The following is a 24,317-nucleotide window of genomic DNA, read 5'->3' as shown; positions in this document are numbered from 1 at the left end:
CAAGAAACTAAGTTCTTTATTTGTAATATGCACAAAATTACAGAAAGTCTCGGGCTCATTAAATACGTAGAACAGAGACATCGACTGTCTCCATGAAGACGTTGAAACCGCCATTAACACCCTGAAGGAACGTGACCTCTGACCTCTGAGGAAGGCTCCTGACGGGCTCATCTGGGCCGAGCAGCAGCGATCAGGCGTCGGCACGGGGCTCTGAGGAAGAGGTTGGTATGATCCCCAAGGGAGGAAGAGCTCACATCGCCCTCCGGGAACACAGCGGTTCTTCTCGTGGGCTTCTGTGAAGGTTCACGAGCAGAACCTGGAGAACCGTGTGCGATGACTCGTTATCGTTCCGGTCCTGTAATAAAGGACTCAAAGGAAAAGACGCATGAACATCTTTATATAGTTACATCTGTATAGTTACATCTTTATATAGTTACATCGTTACATCTTTATATAGTTAAATTTGTATAGTTACATCTTTATATAGTTATATCTTTATCACGAGATCTGTTGCTGTATTCAGCTGAGCTGCTGCTGGAGGCTCCTCCTGCTCCTCCCCCCCTCCTCCTCCTGTTCCTGCTCCTCCTGCCCCTCCCCCTCCCTGCTCTCCTCCTCCGGCTGGCCCCCACAGCGGTGCCTCCTCCGCTGGTCGTTCCAGGTGAAGCGTTGGCCGCACGCCGTGCAGAGGAACCGTTTCTGTCCGCTGTGACTCATCGTGTGATTCTTCAGTTGAGCTTTGGTCAGAAATCTTTTCCCACACTCGGAGCAGCTGAACGGTTTCTCTCCTGTGTGAGTTCCCATGTGAGTCTGTAGACTTCCTCTCTGAGTGAAAGCTTTCTTACACACGGAGCAGCTGAATGGTTTCTCTCCCGTGTGACATCTCATGTGGACCTTCAGCGCAGACCGAACGTTGAACGCTTTCCCGCACTCAGAGCAGCTGAACGGTTTCTCTCCCGTGTGAGTTCTTGAATGTCTATTCAGATTTCCTTTGTGGCTAAACCTTTTCCCGCACTCAGCGCAGCTGAATGGTTTCTCACTGGACACTTCCCCATTGTTCAGAGAGTTTAACCCTGAGGGAGGTTCTCTGGTCGCCTTCCAGTCATCACTGGTATCAGTCTCAGGTCCAGAAGAGTCTCCGGTACTGTCAACAGAATCCAGATCTGAGTTCCTGTCTGGTTCTGGTCCTCCACAGTCCTCCTCATCACCTTCAGTTTCCATGTGTCCAGTTCGTCTCTGGTGAATCTGAGCGGCCTGAGGACCGACACATCGGTGGTTTCTGAGTGTGTTGTACCAGGTGAATCGTTGGTCACAATCTCTACAGGTGTAGAGTTTCTTCTTTGTGTGGACTTCCAGATGTTTCGTGAGATGTCTCCTCCACGCAAACTCTTCACCACAAATTGTGCAATTAAACCTCATTTGCATTGTGTGGATCCTCATGTGTTGAACTAGAGACTCGCTGTCCCCGCAGTCTGAGCGGCACACTGAGCAGCGGAACGGTTTCTCCCCCGAGTGCTGTGTCATGTGACAACGTAAGCTTTCCTGCTTGTTGAATATTTCCCTACAAAGAGAGCAGCGGAGCGGTTTCTCCCCTGTGGGTGGGCCCCCGCGTGTCAGCAGCGTGAGACGCTCTTCAGCTCTTTCCTGACACTCAGAGGAGCTGAAAGGCCTCATGTCCGTGTTAAGTCCTGTATCTGTGGCTGAGACCTCACTGTCCAGAGGCTCTGGACCTGATGGAGGGAGACCCCCATCCACTCCGTCCTCAGTCTTGGGTTCACTTCCTGTCTTGTCACCAGAGCAGCTGAATGGCTTCCTGCTGCGATGAAGTCCATCATCCGCAGAGAGCTTTTTACTCCTCTGGTAAGTAAACCCTGACTGATGTTTCCTGGTCTCTTTCCAGAACTCCACGTCAACACTGTCCTCAGCCTCAGAATACGGTTCAGTCTCTTTATCTGGTTCTGGATGTCGGGCTGGATCTGGGTTCCAGTCTGGTCCTGACTCCCTGTCTGGTTCTGGTCCTCCGCAGTCCTCTCCATCAGCTTCTGTTTCCATGTGTGGGGGCTCTGGGTCCATTGCGCTGCCGGCTGGAGGTTCTTCCTCCCGGTTCTCCTCAGGCTGTGAGGACCGGTGGCCGACACATACATGTCTTGTAATCTGTGAACACCAGGAAAACCTTTTGAGACACATGCTGCAGCTGAACGGTTTCTCTCCCGTGTGGACCGGCATGTGTTGGGTCAGGTGACCCTTTCGGGAAAATCTTTCCCCACAAACTGTGCAAAGAAATGGTTTCTCCCCTGTGTGGGTTCTCATGTGATCCTTCAGGGTTCCCTTGGTGCTGAATCTTTTCCCACACTCAGAGCAGCTCAACGGTTTCTCTCCATCTTTACATCTTGAATCTTTGTTTAACCCTGACGGAGGTTCTCTGGGACCAGTCTCAGGTCCAGAAGAGTCTCCAGTCTCCCCAGGATCTGGTTCTGGTCCTGACTTCCTGTCTGGTTCTGGTCCTCCATAGTCCTCTCCATCAGCTTCTGTTTCCATGTGTTCAGTTAGTCTTTGATGAAGATGAGAGGACTGAGCTTCCTCTTCATTATCTTCACTCTTCACAGGAGAGAATGAGAACCTGATACCAGCCTCCTCCAGACCTTCAAGCTGCGCTCCCTCCTGATTGGTCCAGAGGTCTTCCTGTTCCTCTTTAATGTGTGGGGGGTCTGGGTCCTCCTTAATGTGTGGGGGGTCTGGGTCCTCCTGGTCCTCTTTAATGTGTGGGGGGTCTGGGTCCTCCTGGTCCTCCTTAATGTGTGGGGGGTCTGGGTCCTCTTTAATGTGTGGAGGCTCTGGGTCCTCTTTAATGTGTGGGGGGTCTGGGTCCTCCTGGTCCTCTTTAATGTGTGGGGGCTCTGGGTCCTCTTTAATGTGTGGGGGCTCTGGGTCCTCCTGGTCCTCTTTAATGTGTGGGGGGTCTGGGTCCTCCTGGTCCTCTTTAATGTGTGGGGGCTCTGGGTCCTCCTGGTCCTCTTTAATGTGTGGGAGGTCTGGGTCCTCCTGGTCCTCCTTAATGTGTGGGGGCTCTGGGTCCTCCTGGTCCTCTTTAATGTGGGGGGGCTCTGGGTCCTCCTGGTCCTCCTTAATGTGTGGGGGCTCTGGGTCCTCCTGGTCCTCTTTAATGTGTGGGGGGTCTGGGTCCTCCTGGTCCTCTTTAATGTGTGGGGGGTCTGGGTCCTCCTGGTCCAGACTGGAGCTCCAGTCCGTCTGTGCTTCTTCACCAACGATCACTCTTCGTACATCTGAAGGTAAAACTGAGACAAACAGACGTCGTTAAAATAAACTTCAGAACTTTTCCTCAGGAGAAAGTTTCCGTCTGTTTTAGAGACTCATGAATGTTTTTGTGAGAGAATAAAGTATATTTACATCAGGAAGTGTTATACATCTAAAGGAAATGAAGGAGTTCCTCATGGCACTGGTTGAGTAAGGCAGAGGAGGAGGAAGAGGACACGGCCAGGAGAGGAAGAGTAGACCTCAAGAGCCGTCGTGCTGCAGTCACTCTGGAAAGCGTTTGGCTGCTTGGGAACGAAGGCGGGAGGCAAGTGAGCCTCATAAAGACGAGGGGGAACCGCGAGGCGACCGAAAGACGACCGAAGACCGGCTGAGAGTATCGACGAGGAGATGAACGCTCGAGTCCGGCAGGTAAACACGTCCTCAGAGCAGTTCACACTCAGCCGCCCCAAGACCCTAGGACCTCATCCTCTGAGTCTGGACTCCTAGGACCTCATCCTCTGAGTCTGGACTCCTAGGTCTTCATTCTCTGGACTCCAGGGTGTTTATCCTCGTATCTTCTTACGAGAGTCTTTACTGACACTAAAGCTCTTAAAGACTCGTTTATGCTCCCGAGTTGAAGATAAGTAGCTGCAGCTCCTGTCGGCCGTTAGTGGAATGACCAGCAATCAGGACTCAGTGGGCTCACGAGTCCACAAGGAGGAGGACCACTACCATGTTGGATGAGTCCACAAGGAGGAGGACCACGTTGGATGAGTCCACAAGGAGGAGGACCACGACCATGTTGGATGAGTCCACAAGGAGGAGGACCACTACCATGTTGGATGAGTCCACAAGGAGGAGGACCACGACCATGTTGGATGAGTCCACAAGGAGGAGGACCACTACCATGTTGGATGAGTCCACAAGGAGGAGGACCACGACCATGTTGGATGAGTCCACAAGGAGGAGGACCACTACCATGTTGGATGAGTCCACAAGGAGGAGGACCACGACCATGTTGGATGAGTCCACAAGGAGGAGGACCACGACCATGTTGGATGAGTCCACAAGGAGGAGGACCACGACCATGTTGGATGAGTCCACAAGGAGGACCACTACCATGTTGGATGAGTCCACAAGGAGGAGGACCACGACCATGTTGGATGAGTCCACAAGGAGGAGGACCACTACCATGTTGGATGAGTCCACAAGGAGGAGGATCACGACCATGTTGGATGAGTCCACAAGGAGGAGGACCACGACCATGTTGGATGAGTCCACAAGGAGGAGGACCACCTCCATGTTGGATGAGTCCACAAGGAGGAGGACCACGACCATGTTGGATGAGTCCACAAGGAGGAGGACCACTACCATGTTGGATGAGTCCACAAGGAGGAGGACCACGACCATGTTGGATGAGTCCACAAGGAGGAAGACCACGACCATGTTGGATGAGTCCACAAGGAGGAAGACCACGACCATGTTGGATGAGTCCACAAGGAGGAGGACCACGACCATGTTGGATGAGTCCACAAGGAGGAGGACCACTACCATGTTGGATGAGTCCACAAGGAGGAGGACCACGACCATGTTGGATGAGTCCACAAGGAGGAGGACCACTACCATGTTGGATGAGTCCACAAGGAGGAGGACCACGACCATGTTGGATGAGTCCACAAGGAGGAGGACCACTACCATGTTGGATGAGTCCACAAGGAGGAGGATCACGACCATGTTGGATGAGTCCACAAGGAGGAGGACCACTACCATGTTGGATGAGTCCACAAGGAGGAGGACCACTACCATGTTGGATGAGTCCACAAGGAGGAGGACCACGACCATGTTGGATGAGTCCACAAGGAGGAGGACCACTACCATGTTGGATGAGTCCACAAGGAGGAGGACCACGACCATGTTGGATGAGTCCACAAGGAGGAGGACCACGACCATGTTGGATGAGTCCACAAGGAGGAGGACCACGACCATGTTGGATGAGTCCACAAGGAGGAGGACCACTACCATGTTGGATGAGTCCACAAGGAGGAGGACCACTACCATGTTGGATGAGTCCACAAGGAGGAGGACCACTACCATGTTGGATGAGTCCACAAGGAGGAGGACCACGACCATGTTGGATGAGTCCACAAGGAGGAGGACCACGACCATGTTGGATGAGTCCACAAGGAGGAGGACCACGACCATGTTGGATGAGTCCACAAGGAGGAGGACCACGACCATGTTGGATGAGTCCACAAGGAGGAGGACCACTACCATGTTGGATGAGTCCACAAGGAGGAGGACCACGACCATGTTGGATGAGTCCACAAGGAGGAGGACCACTACCATGTTGGATGAGTCCACAAGGAGGAGGACCACTACCATGTTGGATGAGTCCACAAGGAGGAGGACCACCTCCATGTTGGATGAGTCCACAAGGAGGAGGACCACGACCATGTTGGATGAGTCCACAAGGAGGAGGACCACGACCATGTTGAATGAGTCCACAAGGAGGAGGACCACGACCATGTTGGATGAGTCCACAAGGAGGAGGACCACTACCATGTTGGATGAGTCCACAAGGAGGAGGACCACGACCATGTTGGATGAGTCCACAAGGAGGAGGACCACTACCATGTTGGATGAGTCCACAAGGAGGAGGACCACTACCATGTTGGATGAGTCCACAAGGAGGAGGATCACGACCATGTTGGATGAGTCCACAAGGAGGAGGACCACGACCATGTTGGATGAGTCCACAAGGAGGAGGACCACTACCATGTTGGATGAGTCCACAAGGAGGAGGACCACGACCATGTTGGATGAGTCCACAAGGAGGAGGACCACTACCATGTTGGATGAGTCCACAAGGAGGAGGATGACTACTATGATTATTTTAACTGCATATTATTCCAGTGATTAAATAAATCCATATAATTTGAAGTAAACAATACTATTTGATTATCTGATCAAATAGGAACCCGTTCAGTCCTAAAGGGGAGCGGTGGATCGGCTCTGAAGATGCAGGTGTGGACTCACCTGGCTGTGGGTCAGCAGAATCAGACAGGTGTGGTGGAGGTCTTGCCTCCCTGGGGGGTCGCCGGCAGACCACCGGTGCACCGGCTCCAACGTGGCCCTCCTCTGGCTGCATTCCCTTCAGGGCCGACTGGACCCGGCCGGAAGGAGCACCTGTAACGGAGGAGCAGTGACCTCCTGGTGGTTGGTTTGAGTATTGTCCTGTAGTCGTGATTATTTTACTTGAATCAATTACATGAATACTTCGACCGCAGATGACTTATTATTTTAGAGTCAATTGAGTGCAGTAGAAGTTGGAGCTAGCGTTAGGTACTAACAGCTGGAGCTAGCGTTAGCTACAAACAGCTGGAGCTAGTGTTAGCTACCAACAGCTGGAGCTAGTGTCAGCTACAAACAGCTGGAGCTAGTGTTAGCTGCTAACAGCTGGAGCTAGCGTTAGGTACTAACAGCTGGAGCTAGCGTTAGCTACCAACAGCTGGAGCTAGCGTTAGCTACAAACAGCTGGAGCTAGTGTTAGCTGCTAACAGCTGGAGCTAGCATTAACTACCAACAGCTGGAGCTAGCGTTAGCTACAAACAGCTGGAGCTAGCCTTAGCTACTAACAGATGGAGCTAGTGTTAGGTACTAACAGCTGGAGCTAGCGTTAGCTACCAACAGCTGGAGCTAGCGTTAGGTACTAACAGATGGAGCTAGCGTTAGCTACGAACAGCTGGAGCTAGCGTTAGCTACCAACAGCTGGAGCTAGCGTTAGGTACTAACAGATGGAGCTAGCGTTAGCTACCAACAGCTGGAGCTAGCGTTAGGTACGAACAGCTGGAGCTAGCGTTAGCTACTAACAGCTGGAGCTAGCGTTAGGTACTAACAGATGGAGCTAGCGTTAGCTACCAACAGCTGGAGCTAGCGTTAGCTACTAACAGCTGGAGCTAGCGTTAGCTACTAACAGCTGGAGCTAGCGTTAGGTACTAACAGCTGGAGCTAGCGTTAGGTACTAACAGATGGAGCTAGCGTTAGGTACTAACAGATGGAGCTAGCGTTAGGTACGAACAGCTGGAGCTAGCGTTAGCTACTAACAGCTGGAGCTAGCGTTAGCTACTAACAGCTGGAGCTAGCGTTAGGTACTAACAGATGGAGCTAGTGTTAGCTACCAACAGCTGGAGCTAGCCTTAGCTACTAACAGATGGAGCTAGTGTTAGGTACTAACAGCTGGAGCTAGCGTTAGCTACCAACAGCTGGAGCTAGCGTTAGGTACTAACAGATGGAGCTAGCGTTAGGTACTAACAGATGGAGCTAGCGTTAGCTACCAACAGCTGGAGCTAGCGTTAGCTACGAACAGCTGGAGCTAGCGTTAGCTACCAACAGATGGAGCTAGCGTTAGCTACGAACAGCTGGAGCTAGCGTTAGCTACCAACAGATGGAGCTAGCGTTAGGTACTAACAGATGGAGCTAGCGTTAGGTACTAACAGATGGAGCTAGCGTTAGGTACTAACAGATGGAGCTAGCTTTAGCTACCAACAGATGGAGCTAGTGTTAGATCATACGTGTCAAACTCAAGGCCCGCGGGCCAAATGTGGCCCGCCATGTCATTTTATGTGGCCCGCGACGGCATGAAATAAATATGATGCCTTTTCTTAAAAAAGGGAGAAAAAAATCTTGTGCTTTTATTTTGAAGGTCATTTTTTTTGCAGCGGACTGCGGTCTCTTCACTCTCCTTGATGCTGCGTTCACGCCAGAGGAGAGGCGAACCCTTGCGTTGCTTTACTAAATGTACTCGCGTGAGTCACTCGCCGGACTGTTTGTCACGTTTTCTTCACTCGCGCTAGAAGCGCCGGCGTGGCTTATCGTGGCATAACAGATCGTTACCACCGTCCACCACAGAACAAATACACACTCTTTGTTCTGTTGAGAAAGTCCCACACACGTCGGACCATCAAGCCCTCGAGTCTGGGTTAATAATATTATTATATAATATTACATATTATATTATCCGTAGTCGCACGCAGCTTCTCCAGGAGCTGCGTCTGGATGACGGCTGCTTCCAGACGATCAATATTATCCGTAGGTTCTGATTCAATGGTATGACGTCAGTGATGTCACGCGGAGCATTTCAACAGTCTCACCTACTTTTACCGCCGAGTTTAAAAATCAGCCCGAATGAGGCGCATTTTTCGCGTGCTATCATTCACGCGCCGGCGGACATCCAGACGCGTGCGTGCGTGCGTGTGTGACCACATTGACTTTGTATTAACAAACATTCCCAGTTCCCTATTATGAATTCCTCCATCAGGTCTATGTCAGTGGTCACTAAGGTTGAAGTGAGTGCTGCTTCATGTTTTTCAGTATTTATAATATAGTCAGAAGAAAAGTTAATGTTGAATATGTGAATCTTTTTTAATTACCCTTGTTTAATTTATTTATAGTTTGTGTATAAAAGCTGCTCCTCAAGACTCTGACTTGTAGAGCAGCTTTATGTGCCATAGGTTCAGTGAGTGAGACATGAATTACATCTTTTGAGGCTTTTTAAAACCAGACTTTTTTATTTCATGTTTATGCATGAAAGCACTGTTTAGACATGTTTTAAAGTCTGAAGTTACTGAGTAGTAATGTATGTTGTATTACCTTGTGTCCTTAAGATTCACTTGTTGGTTCATAATTGACTGTAAAAGGGAATATTACTAAATAGTTTTGTTGTGCATACTGTGATATTCTGAACTCTCAGGTTCAAACTGCACCATCTTTTCATTAAATACATTTGAGAAGTTAAAAATGTCCCTCGATTTAGGTCATAGCTTGTCATTCAGGGGTGATAGTGCGTCCCAAAGCCAGACCAGTGGAGAACCACTACCCAGACCAGTAGAGAACCACTACCCAGACCAGTGGAGAACCACTGCCCCAGACCAGTGGAGAACCACCTGTCTCAACTGTGACAAAGCTTTTAACAAAGTTAATGTAATAATGTTTGTTTGATCTTTGATACAGTAATGTGGGTTAAAATAAATATAATGAAATTAAATAGATTTATTTTATAATATTACATACATTTGCATATATAGTTATACATTTATATAAGTACACCTAAATGAACAATAAACAAATGCAAAGACAGTTATTTAACAATATGTTCTGAAGTAGTTAGAATTATACCGTGTTAGTGACAACCGGCCCTTTGAGGGCAGCCATGAGGCGGATGTGGCCCTCGGTGAAAATGAGTTTGACACCCCTGTGTTAGATACTAACAGCTGGAGCTAACGTTAGGTACGAACAGCTGGAGCTAGCGTTAGGTACTAACAGATGGAGCTAGCGTTAGCTACCAACAGCTGGAGCTAGCGTTAGGTACTAACAGATGGAGCTAGCGTTAGCTACCAACAGCTGGAGCTAGCGTTAGGTACTAACAGATGGAGCTAGTGTTAGCTACCAACAGCTGGAGCTAGCGTTAGGTACGAACAGCTGGAGCTAGCGTTAGGTACTAACAGATGGAGCTAGTGTTAGCTACCAACAGCTGGAGCTAGCGTTAGCTACTAACAGCTGGAGCTAGCGTTAGGTACTAACAGATGGAGCTAGTGTTAGGTACGAACAGCTGAAGCTAGCGTTAGCTACTAACAGCTGGAGCTAGCGTTAGCTACTAACAGCTGGAGCTAGCGTTAGCTACTAACAGCTGGAGCTAGCGTTAGGTACTAACAGATGGAGCTAGTGTTAGCTACCAACAGCTGGAGCTAGCGTTAGCTACTAACAGCTGGAGCTAGCGTTAGGTACTAACAGATGGAGCTAGTGTTAGCTACTAACAGCTGGAGCTAGCGTTAGGTACTAACAGATGGAGCTAGCGTTAGCTACCAACAGATGGAGCTAGTGTTAGGTACTAACAGATGGAGCTAGCGTTAGCTACCAACAGCTGGAGCTAGTGTTAGGTACTAACAGCTGGAGCTAGTGTTAGCTACCAACAGATGGAGCTAGTGTTAGGTACTAACAGATGGAGCTAGCATTAGGTACTAACAGATGGAGCTAGTGTTAGCTACTAACAGATGGAGCTAGCATTAGGTACTAACAGATGGAGCTAGTGTTAGCTACCAACAGATGGAGCTAGTGTTAGCTACTAACAGATGGAGCTAGCGTTAGGTACTAACAGATGGAGCTAGCGTTAGGTACTAACAGATGGAGCTAGTGTTAACTACTAACAGATGGAGCTAGCGTTAGCTACTAACAGCTGGAGCTAGTGTTAGGTACTAACAGATGGAGCTAGCGTTAGCTACTAACAGCTGGAGCTAGTGTTAGCTACTAACAGCTGGAGCTAGTGTTAGGTACTAACAGCTGGAGCTAGCGTTAGCTACCAACAGATGGAGCTAGTGTTAGGTACTAACAGATGGAGCTAGCGTTAGCTACCAACAGATGGAGCTAGCGTTAGCTACCAACAGATGGAGCTAGCGTTAGCTACTAACAGCTGGAGCTAGTGTTAGGTACTAACAGATGGAGCTAGCGTTAGCTACTAACAGCTGGAGCTAGTGTTAGCTACCAACAGATGGAGCTAGTGTTAGGTACTAACAGATGGAGCTAGCGTTAGCTACCAACAGATGGAGCTAGCGTTAGGTACTAACAGATGGAGCTAGCGTTAGCTACTAACAGCTGGAGCTAGCGTTAGCTACTAACAGATGGAGCTAGCATTAGCTACTAACAGCTGGAGCTAGTGTTAGCTACCAACAGATGGAGCTTGGTTAGCTTAGCAGCAGAAAGAAAACCAACCTGCTTCTCTCCACAGCTCCATATCGGCCTTTAAAACCACATCCAGCACTTTGCTCCTTTTCATGTCTCCAAACGTCCAATCAGAGATCCGCGAGCCGCCGTTTGGACCTCGGTGGACCACCCTGGACTGTGGACATGTTGTACAGATGGAGTCCAAGAAGACTAAAGACAACAACACCGTGTTTGCGTCTTTATTTCCACTTAGCTGACCTGCTAACTGTGCGACCCGGAAACACTCTCACTACTTCCGCTCCTCTGGCCTTCACAATAAAAGGAGATCGGCACTGGACTGGAACCAAGTATATTTACGTGCATATAATGCTAGTTTAGACTTGTTGACACCAACAACAATAACCACATTATCACTTCTTACTTGCTTATATTATTACCCTTGTATTTGATCTTAGTTGTTGTAACTTAGTTGTTCTACTTTAATTGATTAATATTAATTGTATTTACCTTACCTTGATTTACAACGGTGTCAGTAGTACTTCTTTTACCCTTGTTTATATCTTATTGTATAATTCATATTCAAGTTTTGATTGTATTCTTTTATAAATTCTTCTTTCTTGAAACTCTTGCATAATAATTTCCTTCTGGATTAATTCATTGAAGTTTGATCTTAATGTTACTGTTATTGTTTTACTGCACGACATTTATGGAATAACTTTGGTTAATAGTTAATAATGTAATTAATATAATATATTCCTTATATATATATATATACACTACCGTTCAAAAGTTTGGGATCACTTAGAAATGTCCTTATTTTTGAAAGAAAAGCAGTTTTTTTCAATGAAGATAACATTAAATTAATCATAAATACCCTCTCTACATTGTTAATGTGGTAAATGACTATTCTAGGTGGAAACGTCTGGTTTCTAATGAAATATCTCCATAGGTGTATAGAGGCCCATTTCCATCAACTATCACTCCAGTGTTCTAATGGTACATTGTGTTTGCTAATCGCCTTAGAAAACTAATATCTGATTAGAAAACCCTTGTGCAATTATGTTAGCACAGCTGAAAACTGTTTTGCTGATGAGAGAAGCTTTAAAACTGGCCTTCCTTTGAGCTAGTTGATTATCTGGAGCATCACATTTGTGGGTTCGATAAGACTTTCAAAATGGCCAGAAAAAAAGAAGTTTCATGTGAAACTCGCCAGTCTATTCTTGTTCTTAGAAATGAAGGCTATTCCATGCGAGAAATTGCAAAGAAACTGAAAATGTCCTCCAGCGGTGTGTACTACTCCCTTCAGAGAACAGCACAAACGGGCTCTAACCAGAGCAGAAAGAGAAGTGGGAGGCCCCGGTGCACAACTCAGCAAGAAGACAAGTACATTAGAGTCTCTAGTTTGAGAAATAGACGCCTCACAGGTCCTCAACTGGCAGCTTCTTTAAATGGTACCCGGAAAACGCCAGGGTCAACGCCGACAGTGAAGAGGCGACTCGGGATGCTGGCCTTCTAGGCAGAGTGGCAAAGAAAAAGCCATATCTGAGACTGGCCAATCAAAAGAAAAGATTGGTATGGGCAAAAGAACACAGGCATTGGACAGAGGAAGATTGGGAAAAGGTGTTCTGGACAGATGAATCCAAGTTTGAGGTGTTTGGATCACACAGAAGAACATTTGTGAGACGCAGAACAGGTGAAAAGATGCTGGAAGAGTGCCTGACACCATCAGTCAAGCATGGTGGAGGTCATGTGATGGTCTGGGGCTGCTTTGGTGCTGGGAAAGTGGGAGGTACCAGGTAAAAGGGATTTTAAATAAGGAAGGCTATCACTCCATTTGGCAACGCCATGCCATACCCTGTGGGCAGCGCTTGATTGGAGCCAATGTCCTCCTCCAACAGGACAATGACCCAAAGCACACCTCCACATTGTGAAGAACTCTTGAGGGAAGAAGCAGGCAGCTTGCTGTCTGTAATGGAGTGGCCAGTCACCAGATCTCAACCATTGAGCTGTTGTGGGAGCAGCTTGACCGTATGGTCCTCAAGAAGTGCCCATCAAGCCAATCCAACTGGTGGAGGTGCTTCAGGAAGCATGGGGTGACATTTCAACAGATTACCTCAACAAACTAACAGCTAGAATGACAAAGGTCTGCAATGCTGTCATTGCTGCAAAAGGAGCATTCTTTGACGAAAGCAAAGTTTGAAGAAAAAAATTAATACTTCGAATACAAATCATTATTTCTAGCCTTGTCAATGTCTTGACTATATTTTCTATACATTTTGCAACTCATTTGATAAATAAAAGTGTGAGTTTTCATAGAAAACACGAAATTGTCTGGGTGATCCCAAACTTTTGAACGGTAGTGTATATATATATGAAGATACTACAATAAAACAGAAAAAAAGTCTACATATGAAATACTTAAATTATTTATATTACAATATGATTTATCACAATGTAAACAATCCTCTTGGAAACTAGATCTATAGTGAAGAACATTAGCACGGATAACGTAACCATTAAGTTATCATCAGACAGAAATAATCAAATGTGTCTGTACAGTCACAGCTCCTTGTTGTTGTTGTTGTGGTTGTTGTTGTTTAGTCTTTCAAAACCAGCGACTCGTATCAAAGAGTCTCTTTAATGACCTGAACTCGTCTCTGGTGGGTGATATTTTAATTAAACGAAATATTCTGCTTCAGATCGGCTTTCAAAAACTAAAGTTTCATTGTGAACAAACACAAAGGGAGGCAGCACCTGTTGACGGAGGGGGGGTGGGGGGGCAACAGAACCATGACAGACACGTCTAGAACCGAGCAGCACTCTGTTCGGGGAATGGCAGACAGCATGAAGACACTTCAAGGCTCTTGGTCTTCAGTCCTCGGGTGACTTCCATTGGTCCACATCATTGTTCCTGTTTATTGGACAGAACGATTACTTATTATTACAGAACATGAAGGTAACCCGAAGATCTGAGCGGAACTGAAAAAGATTTCCAGAAAACTTTATTCAAGATTTATTCCTGGACGTCTTTGTGAACAAATTCACTTCCTGTTGACGTCAAATTAAACTCTAAAACACAAAGAGAGGTTCAAGTGTTAGCATTTACATTATGGACAAGATGAGGAAATATGAAGCTATAACAAAGGAAACTGTCAACACGGGGTCCGGTTCCCCCCGAGACTCAAACCCTGGACCCTCAAGGACTCCGACGTCAGCTGGTAAGAGTGTGAAAGACTTTAAATGATGTAAATACTAAAGACTTGAGTGATGGCTACACATCGACATGTATGGCGACTGTAATTCTTATTTTAAGATCCAAATATCATGAAATGAGTTTTCTTTGTATTAATTAACAACTTCTTTACACTTCCCTTTGTTAATTATTCATTTGTCGTTCAGAAAATTAAATAGCAAGTGCAGTTTGGGAGACAGAAACTCGCCATTTAGACGAATAGGAAAACGCAGAGGACCGAGAACCGCTCCCTGTTGGACGCCTCGAAGAGAGGAACCCCGAGATACACACTCCTTTCTAGTCATTAAGTATGGATGTCACTAAAGTACTGGACCCTAGGTCAGTGCAATAGGACTGGACAGGATGTTCTGTCCTTTCAGAACCTCTTTGACCCGATCACATGTTCCACTCCGCTGTCATTGGGCCGTCAGTCCAACACAGACAGACGACTATTCACAGGCAACGGAGAGTCCAACCAACCTGAGCTGCATGTCTCTGGACTGACGGAAGAACCCAGAAGGAACCCAGGCTGCCACAGGGAGAACATGCAAACTCCACACAGAGGGACCGCCCAGACGTGCTTCAACTTGGCTAAAATGTTCCATTTAGTTCTCGGAGTCTTATGATGGAGGACGAAGGAATCAGAACCGGGTCCATTTATGAAACTGGTCAATGTTTGTTATTCTTTTAAATCAATGGAAAGAATTGTCTTCTGGTTTTCTCTACTGAACTTGAAACATACAAACAATGTATTTTGTGTACTAGTACACAACTAGGATTTGGCTTGTAAATCGGATTAACTCTTAAAAGCATTCCAGAAAAAAAATCTCACTGTGAACATAATTGTATGGAAAAGAAGTAAAATAGCCCCGTTTGACGAGAAGTAGCTCGTTGTCATGGTTCCTTCAGGCTGGAGGTTCTCCTCAGTCTGAAGACGCTGAACAACAAACACCGTTATGTCTTTTGAGCCGGCGACGACAACAACAACAACAACAGCCACCGGTCCAAACCCTAGAGGGGTTCTCCAGGTCCAATAATCGTGCTTACAGTTTAAACTCTGCTCTCCTTCCAGTCTTCACTGTCATCAGTCTCAGGTTCAGAAGGGTCTTCATTGTTGTCATCGGTACCGGGTTCTGGATGTCTATCTGGATCTGACTTCCTGTCTGGTTCTGGATCTGACTTCCTGTCTGGCTCTGAGTCCCTGTCTGGTTCTGGTCCTCCACAGTCCTCTCCATCCTTGTCTGTTTCCATGTGTTCCGTTGAGCTGCCGGCCCGAGGTTCTGCCCCTCGGTTCTCCTGAGTGTGATGACGCTGTGAGGACCGGCGACCGACACACTTGTGTTTCCTGAGCTGGTAGAACCAGGTGAACTTGTGGTCACAAACACTGCAGCTGAAGCTTTTCTCCTCCGTGTGGTTCCTCATGTGTTCATCCAAGTTGCACTTTCCATTGAACCGTTTATAACACAATGAACATTTGAAGATGTTCTCTCCAGTGTGGATTCTCAAGTGTTTCTTCAGACTTTCCTGGGAGCCAAATAGTTTCCCACACTCAGAGCAGGTGAACGGTTTCTCTCCCGTGTGGATTCTCATGTGTTTCTGTAAATTCCCGCTCTGTGAAAAAGACTTCTTACAAACCGAGCAGCTGAATGGTTTCTCGCCTGTGTGAGACCTCATGTGTATCTTCAGATGCGTCTTTTTCTTAAATATTTTCCCACACTCAGAGCAGCTAAAAGGTTTCCCTCTTGCTCTGAATCTGGAACCACTGAGAGAAACTTCCACATTATTCAGAGAGTTTAACCCAGGCGGCGGTTCTCTGCTCTCCTTCCAGTCATCACTGGGATCAGTCTCAGGTCCAGAAGAGTCTCCAGTCTCCTCAGGTTCTGGCCCTGACTTCCTGTCTGGTCCTCCGTAGTCCTCTTCATCAGCTTCTGTTTCCAGGTGTTCCGTTGAGCTGCCGGCTGGAGGTTCTGCGTCTCGGTTCTCCTCCGGCTGGTTCTCATGAAGCCTTGAGAGGCGACGGCCGACACATCTGTGGTCTTTGAGCTGTTTGCACCAAGTGAACCGCTGGTCACAAACGCTGCATCTGTAGATTTTGTGGACTTCCAGATGTTTCGTGAGATGTCTCCTCCACGCAAACTCTTCACCACAAATTGTGCAATTAAACCTCATTTGCATTGTGTGGATCCTCATGTGTTGAACTAGAGACTCGCTGTCCCCGCAGTCTGAGCGGCACACTGAGCAGCGGAACGGTTTCTCCCCCGAGTGCTGTGTCATGTGACAACGTAAGCTTTCCTGCTTGTTGAATATTTCCCTACAAAGAGAGCAGCGGAGCGGTTTCTCCCCTGTGGGTGGGTCCCCGCGTGTCAGCAGCGTGAGACGCTCTTCAGCTCTTTCCTGACACTCAGAGGAGCTGAAAGGCCTCATGTCCGTGTTAAGTCCTGTATCTGTGGCTGAGACCTCACTGTCCAGAGGCTCTGGACCTGATGGAGGGAGACCCCCATCCACTCCGTCCTCAGTCTTGGGTTCACTTCCTGTCTTGTCACCAGAGCAGCTGAATGGCTTCCTGCTGCGATGAAGTCCATCATCCGCAGAGAGCTTTTTACTCCTCTGGTAAGTAAACCCTGACTGATGTTTCCTGGTCTCTTTCCAGAACTCCACGTCAACACTGTCCTCAGCCTCAGAATACGGTTCAGTCTCTTTGTCTGGTTCTGGATGTCGGGCTGGATCTGGGTTCCAGTCTGGTTCTGGTCCATCAGCTTCTGTTTCCATGTGTTCAGTTAGTCTTTGATGAAGATGAGAGGACTGAGCTTCCTCTTCATCATCTTCACTCTTAACAGGAGAGAATGAGAACCTGATACCAGCCTCCTCCAGACCTTCAAGCTGCGCTCCCTCCTGATTGGTCCAGAGGTCTTCCTGTTCCTCTTTAATCTGTGGGGGGTCTGGATCCTCCTGTTCCTCTTTGATGTGGGGGGGCTCTGGGTCCTCCTGGTAATACTGTTCCTCTTTAATGTGGGGGGGCTCTGGGTCCTCCTGGTTCAGACTGGAGCTCCAGTCCTGCTGCTCAGGGGGACCCTCTTCTTCTTTATTCTCCACCAGCTGCTGGACATCTGCAGGAAATAGGAAACAAACATTAAGGGAAAACCAGGAGATGATGTTCAAGTCAAATTTGAAATGGATCATAATCCATTTAAACATGTGAGAGAAAGTATGTGCATGAATTCATCCATAAGGAGAGAGGAGCTCAGTGTATCCAAACATCCATAAGGAGAGAGGAGAGGAGAGAGGAGCTCAGTGTATCCTAAGCGTCCATAAGGAGAGGAGAGGAGAGCTCAGTGTATCCTAAACGTCCATAAGGAGAGAGGAGAGGAGAGAGGAGCTCAGTGTATCCTAAGCGTCCATAAGGAGAGAGGAGAGAGGAGCTCAGTGTATCCTAAGCGTCCATAAGGAGAGAGGAGCTCAGTGTATCCTAAGCGTCCATAAGGAGAGAGGAGAGAGGAGCTCAGTGTATCCTAAGCGTCCATAAGGAGAGAGGAGCTCAGTGTATCCTAAGCGTCCATAAGGAGAGAGGAGCTCAGTGTATCCTAAGCGTCCATAAGGAGAGAGGAGCTCAGTGTATCCTAAGCGTCCATAAGGAGAGAGGAGAGGAGAGAGGAGCTCAGTGTATCCTAAATGTCCATAAGGAGAGAGGAGCTCAGTGTATCCTAAGCGTCCATAAGGAGAGGAGAGAGGAGCTCAGTGTATCCTAAACGTCCATAAGGAGAGAGGAGCTCAGTGTATCCTAAGCGTCCATAAGGAGAGAGGAGCTCAGTGTATCCTAAACGTCCAGAAGGAGAGAGGAGCTCAGTGTATCCTAAGCGTCCATAAGGAGAGAAGAGAGGAGCTCAGTGTATCCTAAACGTCCATAAGGAGAGAGGAGCTCAGTGTATCCTAAGCGTCCATAAGGAGAGAAGAGAGGAGCTCAGTGTATCCTAAGCGTCCATAAGGAGAGAAGAGAGGAGCTCAGTGTCTCCTCAGCGTCCATAAGGAGAGAGGAGCTCAGTGTCTCCTAAGCGTCCATAAGGAGAGAGGAGAGAGGAGCTCAGTGTCTCCTAAGCGTTCATAAGGAGAGAGGAGAGAGGAGCTCAGTGTCTCCTAAGCGTCCATAAGGAGAGAGGAGAGGGGAGCTCAGTGTCTCCTAAGCGTTCATAAGGAGAGAGGAGAGAGGAGCTCAGTGTCTCCTAAGCATCCATAAGGAGAGAGGAGTTCAGTGTATCCTAAGCGTCCAGAAGGAGAGAGGAGAGGAGCTCAGTGTATCCTAAGCGTCCATAAGGAGAGAGGAGAGGAGAGAGGAGCTCAGTGTATCCTAAGCGTCCATAAGGAGAGAGGAGCTCAGTGTATCCTAAACGTCCATAAGGAGAGAGGAGCTCAGTGTATCCTAAACGTCCATAAGGAGAGAGGAGCTCAGTGTATCCTAAACGTCCATAAGGAGAGAGGAGCTCAGTGTATCCTAAGCGTCCATAAGGAGAGAGGAGAGGAGAGAGGAGCTCAGTGTATCCTAAGCGTCCATAAGGAGAGAAGAGAGGAGCTCAGTGTCTCCTCAGCGTCCATAAGGAGAGAGGAGCTCAATGTATCCTAAGTGTCCATAAGGAGAGAGGAGAGAGGAGCTTAGTGTCTCCTAAGCGTTCATAAGGAGAGAGGAGCTCAGTGTATCCTAAGCGTCCATAAGGAGAGAGGAGAGGAGCTCAGTGTCTCCTCAGCGTCCATAAGGAGAGAGGAGAGAGGAGCTCAATGTATCCTAAGTGTCCATAAGGAGAGAGGAGAGAGGAGCTCAGTGTATCCTAAGCATTCATAAGGAGAGAGGAGAGAGGAGCTCAGTGTCTCCTAAGCGTCCATAAGGAGAGAGGAGCTCAGTGTATCCTAAGCGTCCATAAGGAGAGAGAGGCAGACTACATACACAAGGGAACGAGACAGGGAGAGGAGTCTGAAACAAGAGGCACATTAGGGACAGGAAACAGACAACAAAAACTACGTAGAAGGTTTTGGCATTACAAACCTGAACCAGGCCTAACTATAGACCTGAACCAGGACTAACTATAGACCTGAACCAGGCCTAACTATAGACCTGAACCATGTAATGTTGGTGTGATGGGCTCTTGTGTATTTGAGAGGTTTTGTGTATTCTCATATCAGTAAATAAAGTAGACTATTAAAACCTGAAGTGACTTGAGGTTTCAAATCCTTTTTTCTGTCTTAACAATCAAAGGAAAGTGTTTCTCTTCAGAAGGGAGAACCGACCAGGCCCCGCCACCCCGCGCTCACTCTCTGGACGAAAGAGTGAGGACCCTTTCCCCAGCTAGCATTAGCTACGAGCAGCTGGAGCTAGCGTTAGCTACTAACAGATGGAGCTAGTGTTAGGTACTAGTAGCTGGAGCTAGCGTTAGCTACGAACAGATGGAGCTAGTGTTAGCTACAAACATCTAGAGCTAGCGTTACCTACCAACAGCTGGAGCTAGTGTTAGCTACCAACAGATGGAGCTAGCGTTAGGTACTAACAGATGGAGCTAGTGTTAGGTACTAACAGATAGAGCTAGTGTTAGCTACTAACAAATGGAGCTAGTGTTAGCTACCAACAGATGGAGCTAGTGTTAGGTACTAACAGCTGGAGCTAGTGTTAGCTACTAACAGATGGAGCTAGCGTTAGCTACTAACAGCTGGAGCTAGTGTTAGGTACTAACAGCTGGAGCTAGTGTTAGGTACTAACAGCTGGAGCTAGCGTTAGCTACTAACAGATGGAGCTAGTGTTAGCTACTAACAGCTGGAGCTAGTGTTAGGTACTAACAGCTGGAGCTAGCGTTAGCTACCAACAGATGGAGCTAGTGTTAGGTACTAACAGCTGGAGCTAGTGTTAGGTACTAACAGCTGGAGCTAGCGTTAGCTACTAACAGCTGGAGCTAGTGTTAGGTACTAACAGCTGGAGCTAGTGTTAGGTACTAACAGCTGGAGCTAGTGTTAGCTACTAACAGATGGAGCTAGCGTTAGCTACTAACAGCTGGAGCTAGCATTAGGTACTAACAGCTGGAGCTAGTGTTAGCTACTAACAGATGGAGCTAGCGTTAGCTACTAACAGCTGGAGCTAGCGTTAGGTACTAACAGATGGAGCTAGTGTTAGCTACCAACAGCTGGAGCTAGCGTTAGGTACGAACAGCTGGAGCTAGCGTTAGGTACTAACAGATGGAGCTAGTGTTAGCTACTAACAGATGGAGCTAGTGTTAGCTACTAACAGATGGAGCTAGCGTTAGGTACTAACAGATGGAGCTAGCGTTAGGTACTAACAGATGGAGCTAGCGTTAGGTACTAACAGATGGAGCTAGTGTTAGCTACCAACAGATGGAGCTAGCGTTAGCTACTAACAGCTGGAGCTAGCGTTAGCTACTAACAGCTGGAGCTAGTGTTAGGTACCAACAGATGGAGCTAGTGTTAGCTACCAACAGCTGGAGCTAGCGTTAGGTACGAACAGCTGGAGCTAGCGTTAGGTACTAACAGATGGAGCTAGCGTTAGGTACTAACAGATGGAGCTAGCGTTAGCTACTAACAGATGGAGCTAGTGTTAGGTACTAACAGATGGAGCTAGTGTTAGCTACCAACAGATGGAGCTAGCGTTAGGTACTAACAGATGGAGCTAGCGTTAGGTACTAACAGATGGAGCTAGTGTTAGCTACTAACAGATGGAGCTAGTGTTAGGTACTAACAGATGGATCTAGTGTTAGCTACCAACAGATGGAGCTAGCGTTAGGTACTAACAGATGGAGCTAGTGTTAGGTACTAACAGATGGAGCTAGTGTTAGCTACTAACAGATGGAGCTAGTGTTAGGTACTAACAGATGGATCTAGTGTTAGCTACCAACAGATGGAGCTAGTGTTAGGTACTAACAGATGGAGCTAGTGTTAGGTACTAACAGATGGAGCTAGTGTTAGCTACTAACAGATGGAGCTAGCGTTAGGTACTAACAGATGGAGCTAGTGTTAGGTACTAACAGATGGAGCTAGCGTTAGCTACTAACAGCTGGAGCTAGCGTTAGGTACTAACAGATGGAGCTAGTGTTAGCTACTAACAGATGGAGCTAGCGTTAGCTACCAACAGATGGAGCTAGTGTTAGCTACCAACAGATGGAGCTAGTGTTAGCTACTAACAGATGGAGCTAGCGTTAGCTACCAACAGATGGAGCTAGCGTTAGCTACCAACAGATGGAGCTAGTGTTAGCTACCAACAGATGGAGCTAGCGTTAGCTACCAACAGATGGAGCTAGCGTTAGCTACCAACAGATGGAGCTAGTGTTAGCTACTAACAGATGGAGCTAGCAGTGTTAGGTACTAACAGATGGAGCTAGTGTTAGCTACTAACAGCTGGAGCTAGCGTTAGCTACTAACAGCTGGAGCTAGCGTTAGCTACCAACAGATGGAGCTAGTGTTAGGTACTAACAGCTGGAGCTAGCGTTAGCTACTAACAGATGGAGCTAGCAGTGTTAGGTACTAACAGATGGAGCTAGTGTTAGCTACTAACAGCTGGAGCTAGCGTTAGCTACTAACAGCTGGAGCTAGCGTTAGCTACCAACAGATGGAGCTAGTGTTAGGTACTAACAGCTGGAGCTAGTGTTAGCTACCAACAGATGGAGCTAGCGTTAGGTACTAACAGATGGAGCTAGCGTTAGCTACTAACAGCTGGAGCTAGCGTTAGCTACTAACAGATGGAGCTAGCATTAGCTACTAACAGCTGGAGCTAGCGTTAGGTACTAACAGATGGAGCTAGTGTTAGCTACCAACAGATGGAGCTTGGTTAGCTTAGCAGCAGAAAGAAAACCAACCTGCTTCTCTCCACAGCTCCATATCGGCCTTTAAAACCACATCCAGCACTTTGCTCCTTTTCATGTCTCCAAACGTCCAATCAGAGATCCGCGAGCCGCCGTTTGGACCTCGGTGGACCACCCTGGACTGTGGACATGTTGTACAGATGGAGTCCAAGAAGACTAAAGACAACAACACCGTGTTTGCGTCTTTATTTCCACTTAGCTGACCTGCTAACTGTGCGACCCGGAAACACTCTCACTACTTCCGCTCCTCTGGCCTTCACAATAAAAGCAGATTCACAATAAACCATACAAAAACGATATATATATATATATATATGTACACTACCGTTCAAAAGTTTGGGGTCACTTAGAAATGTCTTTATTCTTCAAAGAAAAGCACTGTTTTTTCAATAAAGATAACTGTAGCGGCCATTTGTCGTCCGTAATCAAACAAAAAGATAAATCAAACCGCCACTGATGCACCGTGGGTTTTGGTGTTGACACATGCAAAAGAAAGTACTGTCCATTTCCGCCTGTTTGTATTTTGATAATTTATGTCTTAAACCAACGAAAAAAGAACAAACAAAATGTTGACACTTCTCTGTGCTGTGGTTAAAAAAAACATTGGCCCCCCTGGTGCATGCTGGTCCTGTGCCTATCCACCTCTACATATAGCCACAGGTGCCCAGTGTTACCCAATCAGTGAACCTAAAACTAAATATATTAAACTAAACTACAACTATCATAAGAAACAACTAACATATCAAAATATAACCTAAATAAGCAAGAAACAATCATTACTTTACAATAAAACTAGGGCTGTCAATCGATTAAAAAAAATTAACTAATTAATCGCACATTTTGAAATTCGTTAAACGCGATTAATCGCAATTAAAAGTTAAAAGTTAAAAGTTCATTCTTTTTAAAGACCAAACTTCACACAGAGCTGTGTTTTCAAAGTGGCTCCTACCTATAAAGTGCCAGCGAGGTATTTAATATTGTGGATGATAAATTGTTTCTTCAGTGAAACATCAGATTAGTAAAAAAAAGAAGTATATTGAGACCCCATTGGTCCTGTCATCTTTAACACTGAACAGCAGAACCAGTGGCCTTGGTAACTGACTGACATTCACATATGTCACGTTAACCCTCTGGAGGCTGGGGGCATTTTATAAAAAAATTAAATTCACCTTTTAAAGTCTTTTGCATATGACAAATACCCACGTGTTATACATCAAACATTCCAGAACAATCTCAGCTCTATTCAATGAGGCTCAGTTGTCCTGGTGCCGTGTTCTCTGCTCTCTGACTGACAGGCTGCTAATGAGCCTCACCTGTGAGGTGGGAGGTCCTTTGTGATTTACTGAGTGTTCATTGGTTGTTTTTTCCCCAAAATGTTGACAGACAAACGGATTGACCAATCACGGTGAAGGTTTCGTGTGACGAGTTCTTTCCGCGCCGCGTCCCCCGACCCGTCGCCCTCTGTTCCTCTGTGTATCAGAGGGGGAGACGGGAGGAAGGAGGAGCAGGAGGAAACCCGACTGATTCATCCACGAGTTTAAACTCATTTATGATCCTTATTTTCGCTGAGAAATAATTGTTTTAAAAACGAAAACAGTGTTAAACCGTACTGCCGCGGTTTGACACTCGGTTTGAGTGTAAAAACTTCAACGAACACCGGAAGTAAACAAAGTTGTGTTAATTGCGTTAAAATTAGGGCTGGGCAACGAAATTTTTTTTTTAATGGAGATTAATTGCATGATTTCCCTGATTAATCACGATTAATCACGATTAATCGCATTTGTATACGCAAAATCCAATAATTAATTCAAAAGTAGTGTATAGCGCACTTCTATTTTAAATGTTCTGCCATATGAATGAAAGTGCCATAACATGTGTTGTCCCTGTTAGAGTGAGACACCAGAAAACACTTTCAGTGCAGTTTGTCAATTCCTAGAACTTGACACTTATTTTAAATGTACTGCCATATGAACTAAAGTGCCATACAATCTGTCAGGACATTGTCAAATGCCTGTTATGCAGAGACACTGACAGAGCGCTGGAGACGCGAAGCAGGGACATGATCAAAGGCAGTCGTCTCGCAGCAGCGATCATCTCTGGTGCTCTATCTGCTCAGTGTGGTGACTTTATCTGACACATTCCACTGCTGTGCAACTTCAGTAAAGTGTCCCGCGCACGTTTCAGCATCATGTCTCTCCTCTGTTGTTATCACAGTCAGGGCATGTGAATGCAGCGCCTACTTCTCATCAATATAATGCACAGTAACTCCG

The 24,317-nt window shown here is 46.9% G+C and overlaps 2 protein-coding genes across 6 annotated transcripts; both read right to left on the bottom strand.

Annotated features, from left to right (window-relative positions):
• Nucleotide 1: 1 nt before the first annotated feature.
• Nucleotides 2-11,494, bottom strand: LOC130211563 (zinc finger protein 84-like). Of its 3 annotated transcripts, XM_056442502.1 has the most exons (4): nt 11,017-11,494; nt 6,289-6,462; nt 476-3,293; nt 2-368 (listed from the first exon to the last, which is right to left on the bottom strand). In XM_056442502.1, the coding sequence occupies exons 1-3, from the start codon at nt 11,078-11,080 to the stop codon at nt 520-522; spliced, it is 3,012 nt and encodes a 1,003-aa protein (XP_056298477.1). In that variant the 5' UTR covers nt 11,081-11,494; the 3' UTR covers nt 2-368; nt 476-519. The 3 variants fall into 3 exon arrangements, with proteins under 3 accessions (XP_056298477.1, XP_056298394.1, XP_056298554.1); XM_056442419.1 differs by having other exon boundaries at nt 2-3,293; XM_056442579.1 differs by having other exon boundaries at nt 2-3,293; nt 6,289-6,438.
• Nucleotides 11,495-13,624: 2,130 nt separating this feature from the next.
• On the bottom strand, nt 13,625-22,305 carry LOC130212526 (oocyte zinc finger protein XlCOF28-like). Of its 3 annotated transcripts, none has more exons than XR_008835371.1 (2): nt 14,681-18,529; nt 13,625-13,879 (listed from the first exon to the last, which is right to left on the bottom strand). XR_008835371.1 is itself a non-coding variant. In XM_056443580.1 (2 exons), exon 1 carries the CDS (start codon nt 17,393-17,395, stop codon nt 15,251-15,253), a length of 2,145 nt encoding a protein of 714 aa, XP_056299555.1. In that variant the 5' UTR covers nt 17,396-18,530; the 3' UTR covers nt 13,625-13,879; nt 15,248-15,250. The 3 variants fall into 3 exon arrangements, 2 of the variants coding, with proteins under 2 accessions (XP_056299555.1, XP_056299636.1); XM_056443580.1 differs by having other exon boundaries at nt 15,248-18,530; XM_056443661.1 differs by lacking the exon at nt 13,625-13,879 and adding an exon at nt 22,042-22,305 and having other exon boundaries at nt 13,954-17,307.
• Nucleotides 22,306-24,317: the final 2,012 nt, after the last annotated feature.

This window comes from Pseudoliparis swirei, chromosome 1 (assembly GCF_029220125.1).
Source record: "Pseudoliparis swirei isolate HS2019 ecotype Mariana Trench chromosome 1, NWPU_hadal_v1, whole genome shotgun sequence".
NCBI lineage: Eukaryota > Metazoa > Chordata > Actinopteri > Perciformes > Liparidae > Pseudoliparis > Pseudoliparis swirei.
Note: the sequence above shows the minus strand (reverse complement) of the source record. Positions and strands in the feature narration are given on the sequence as shown.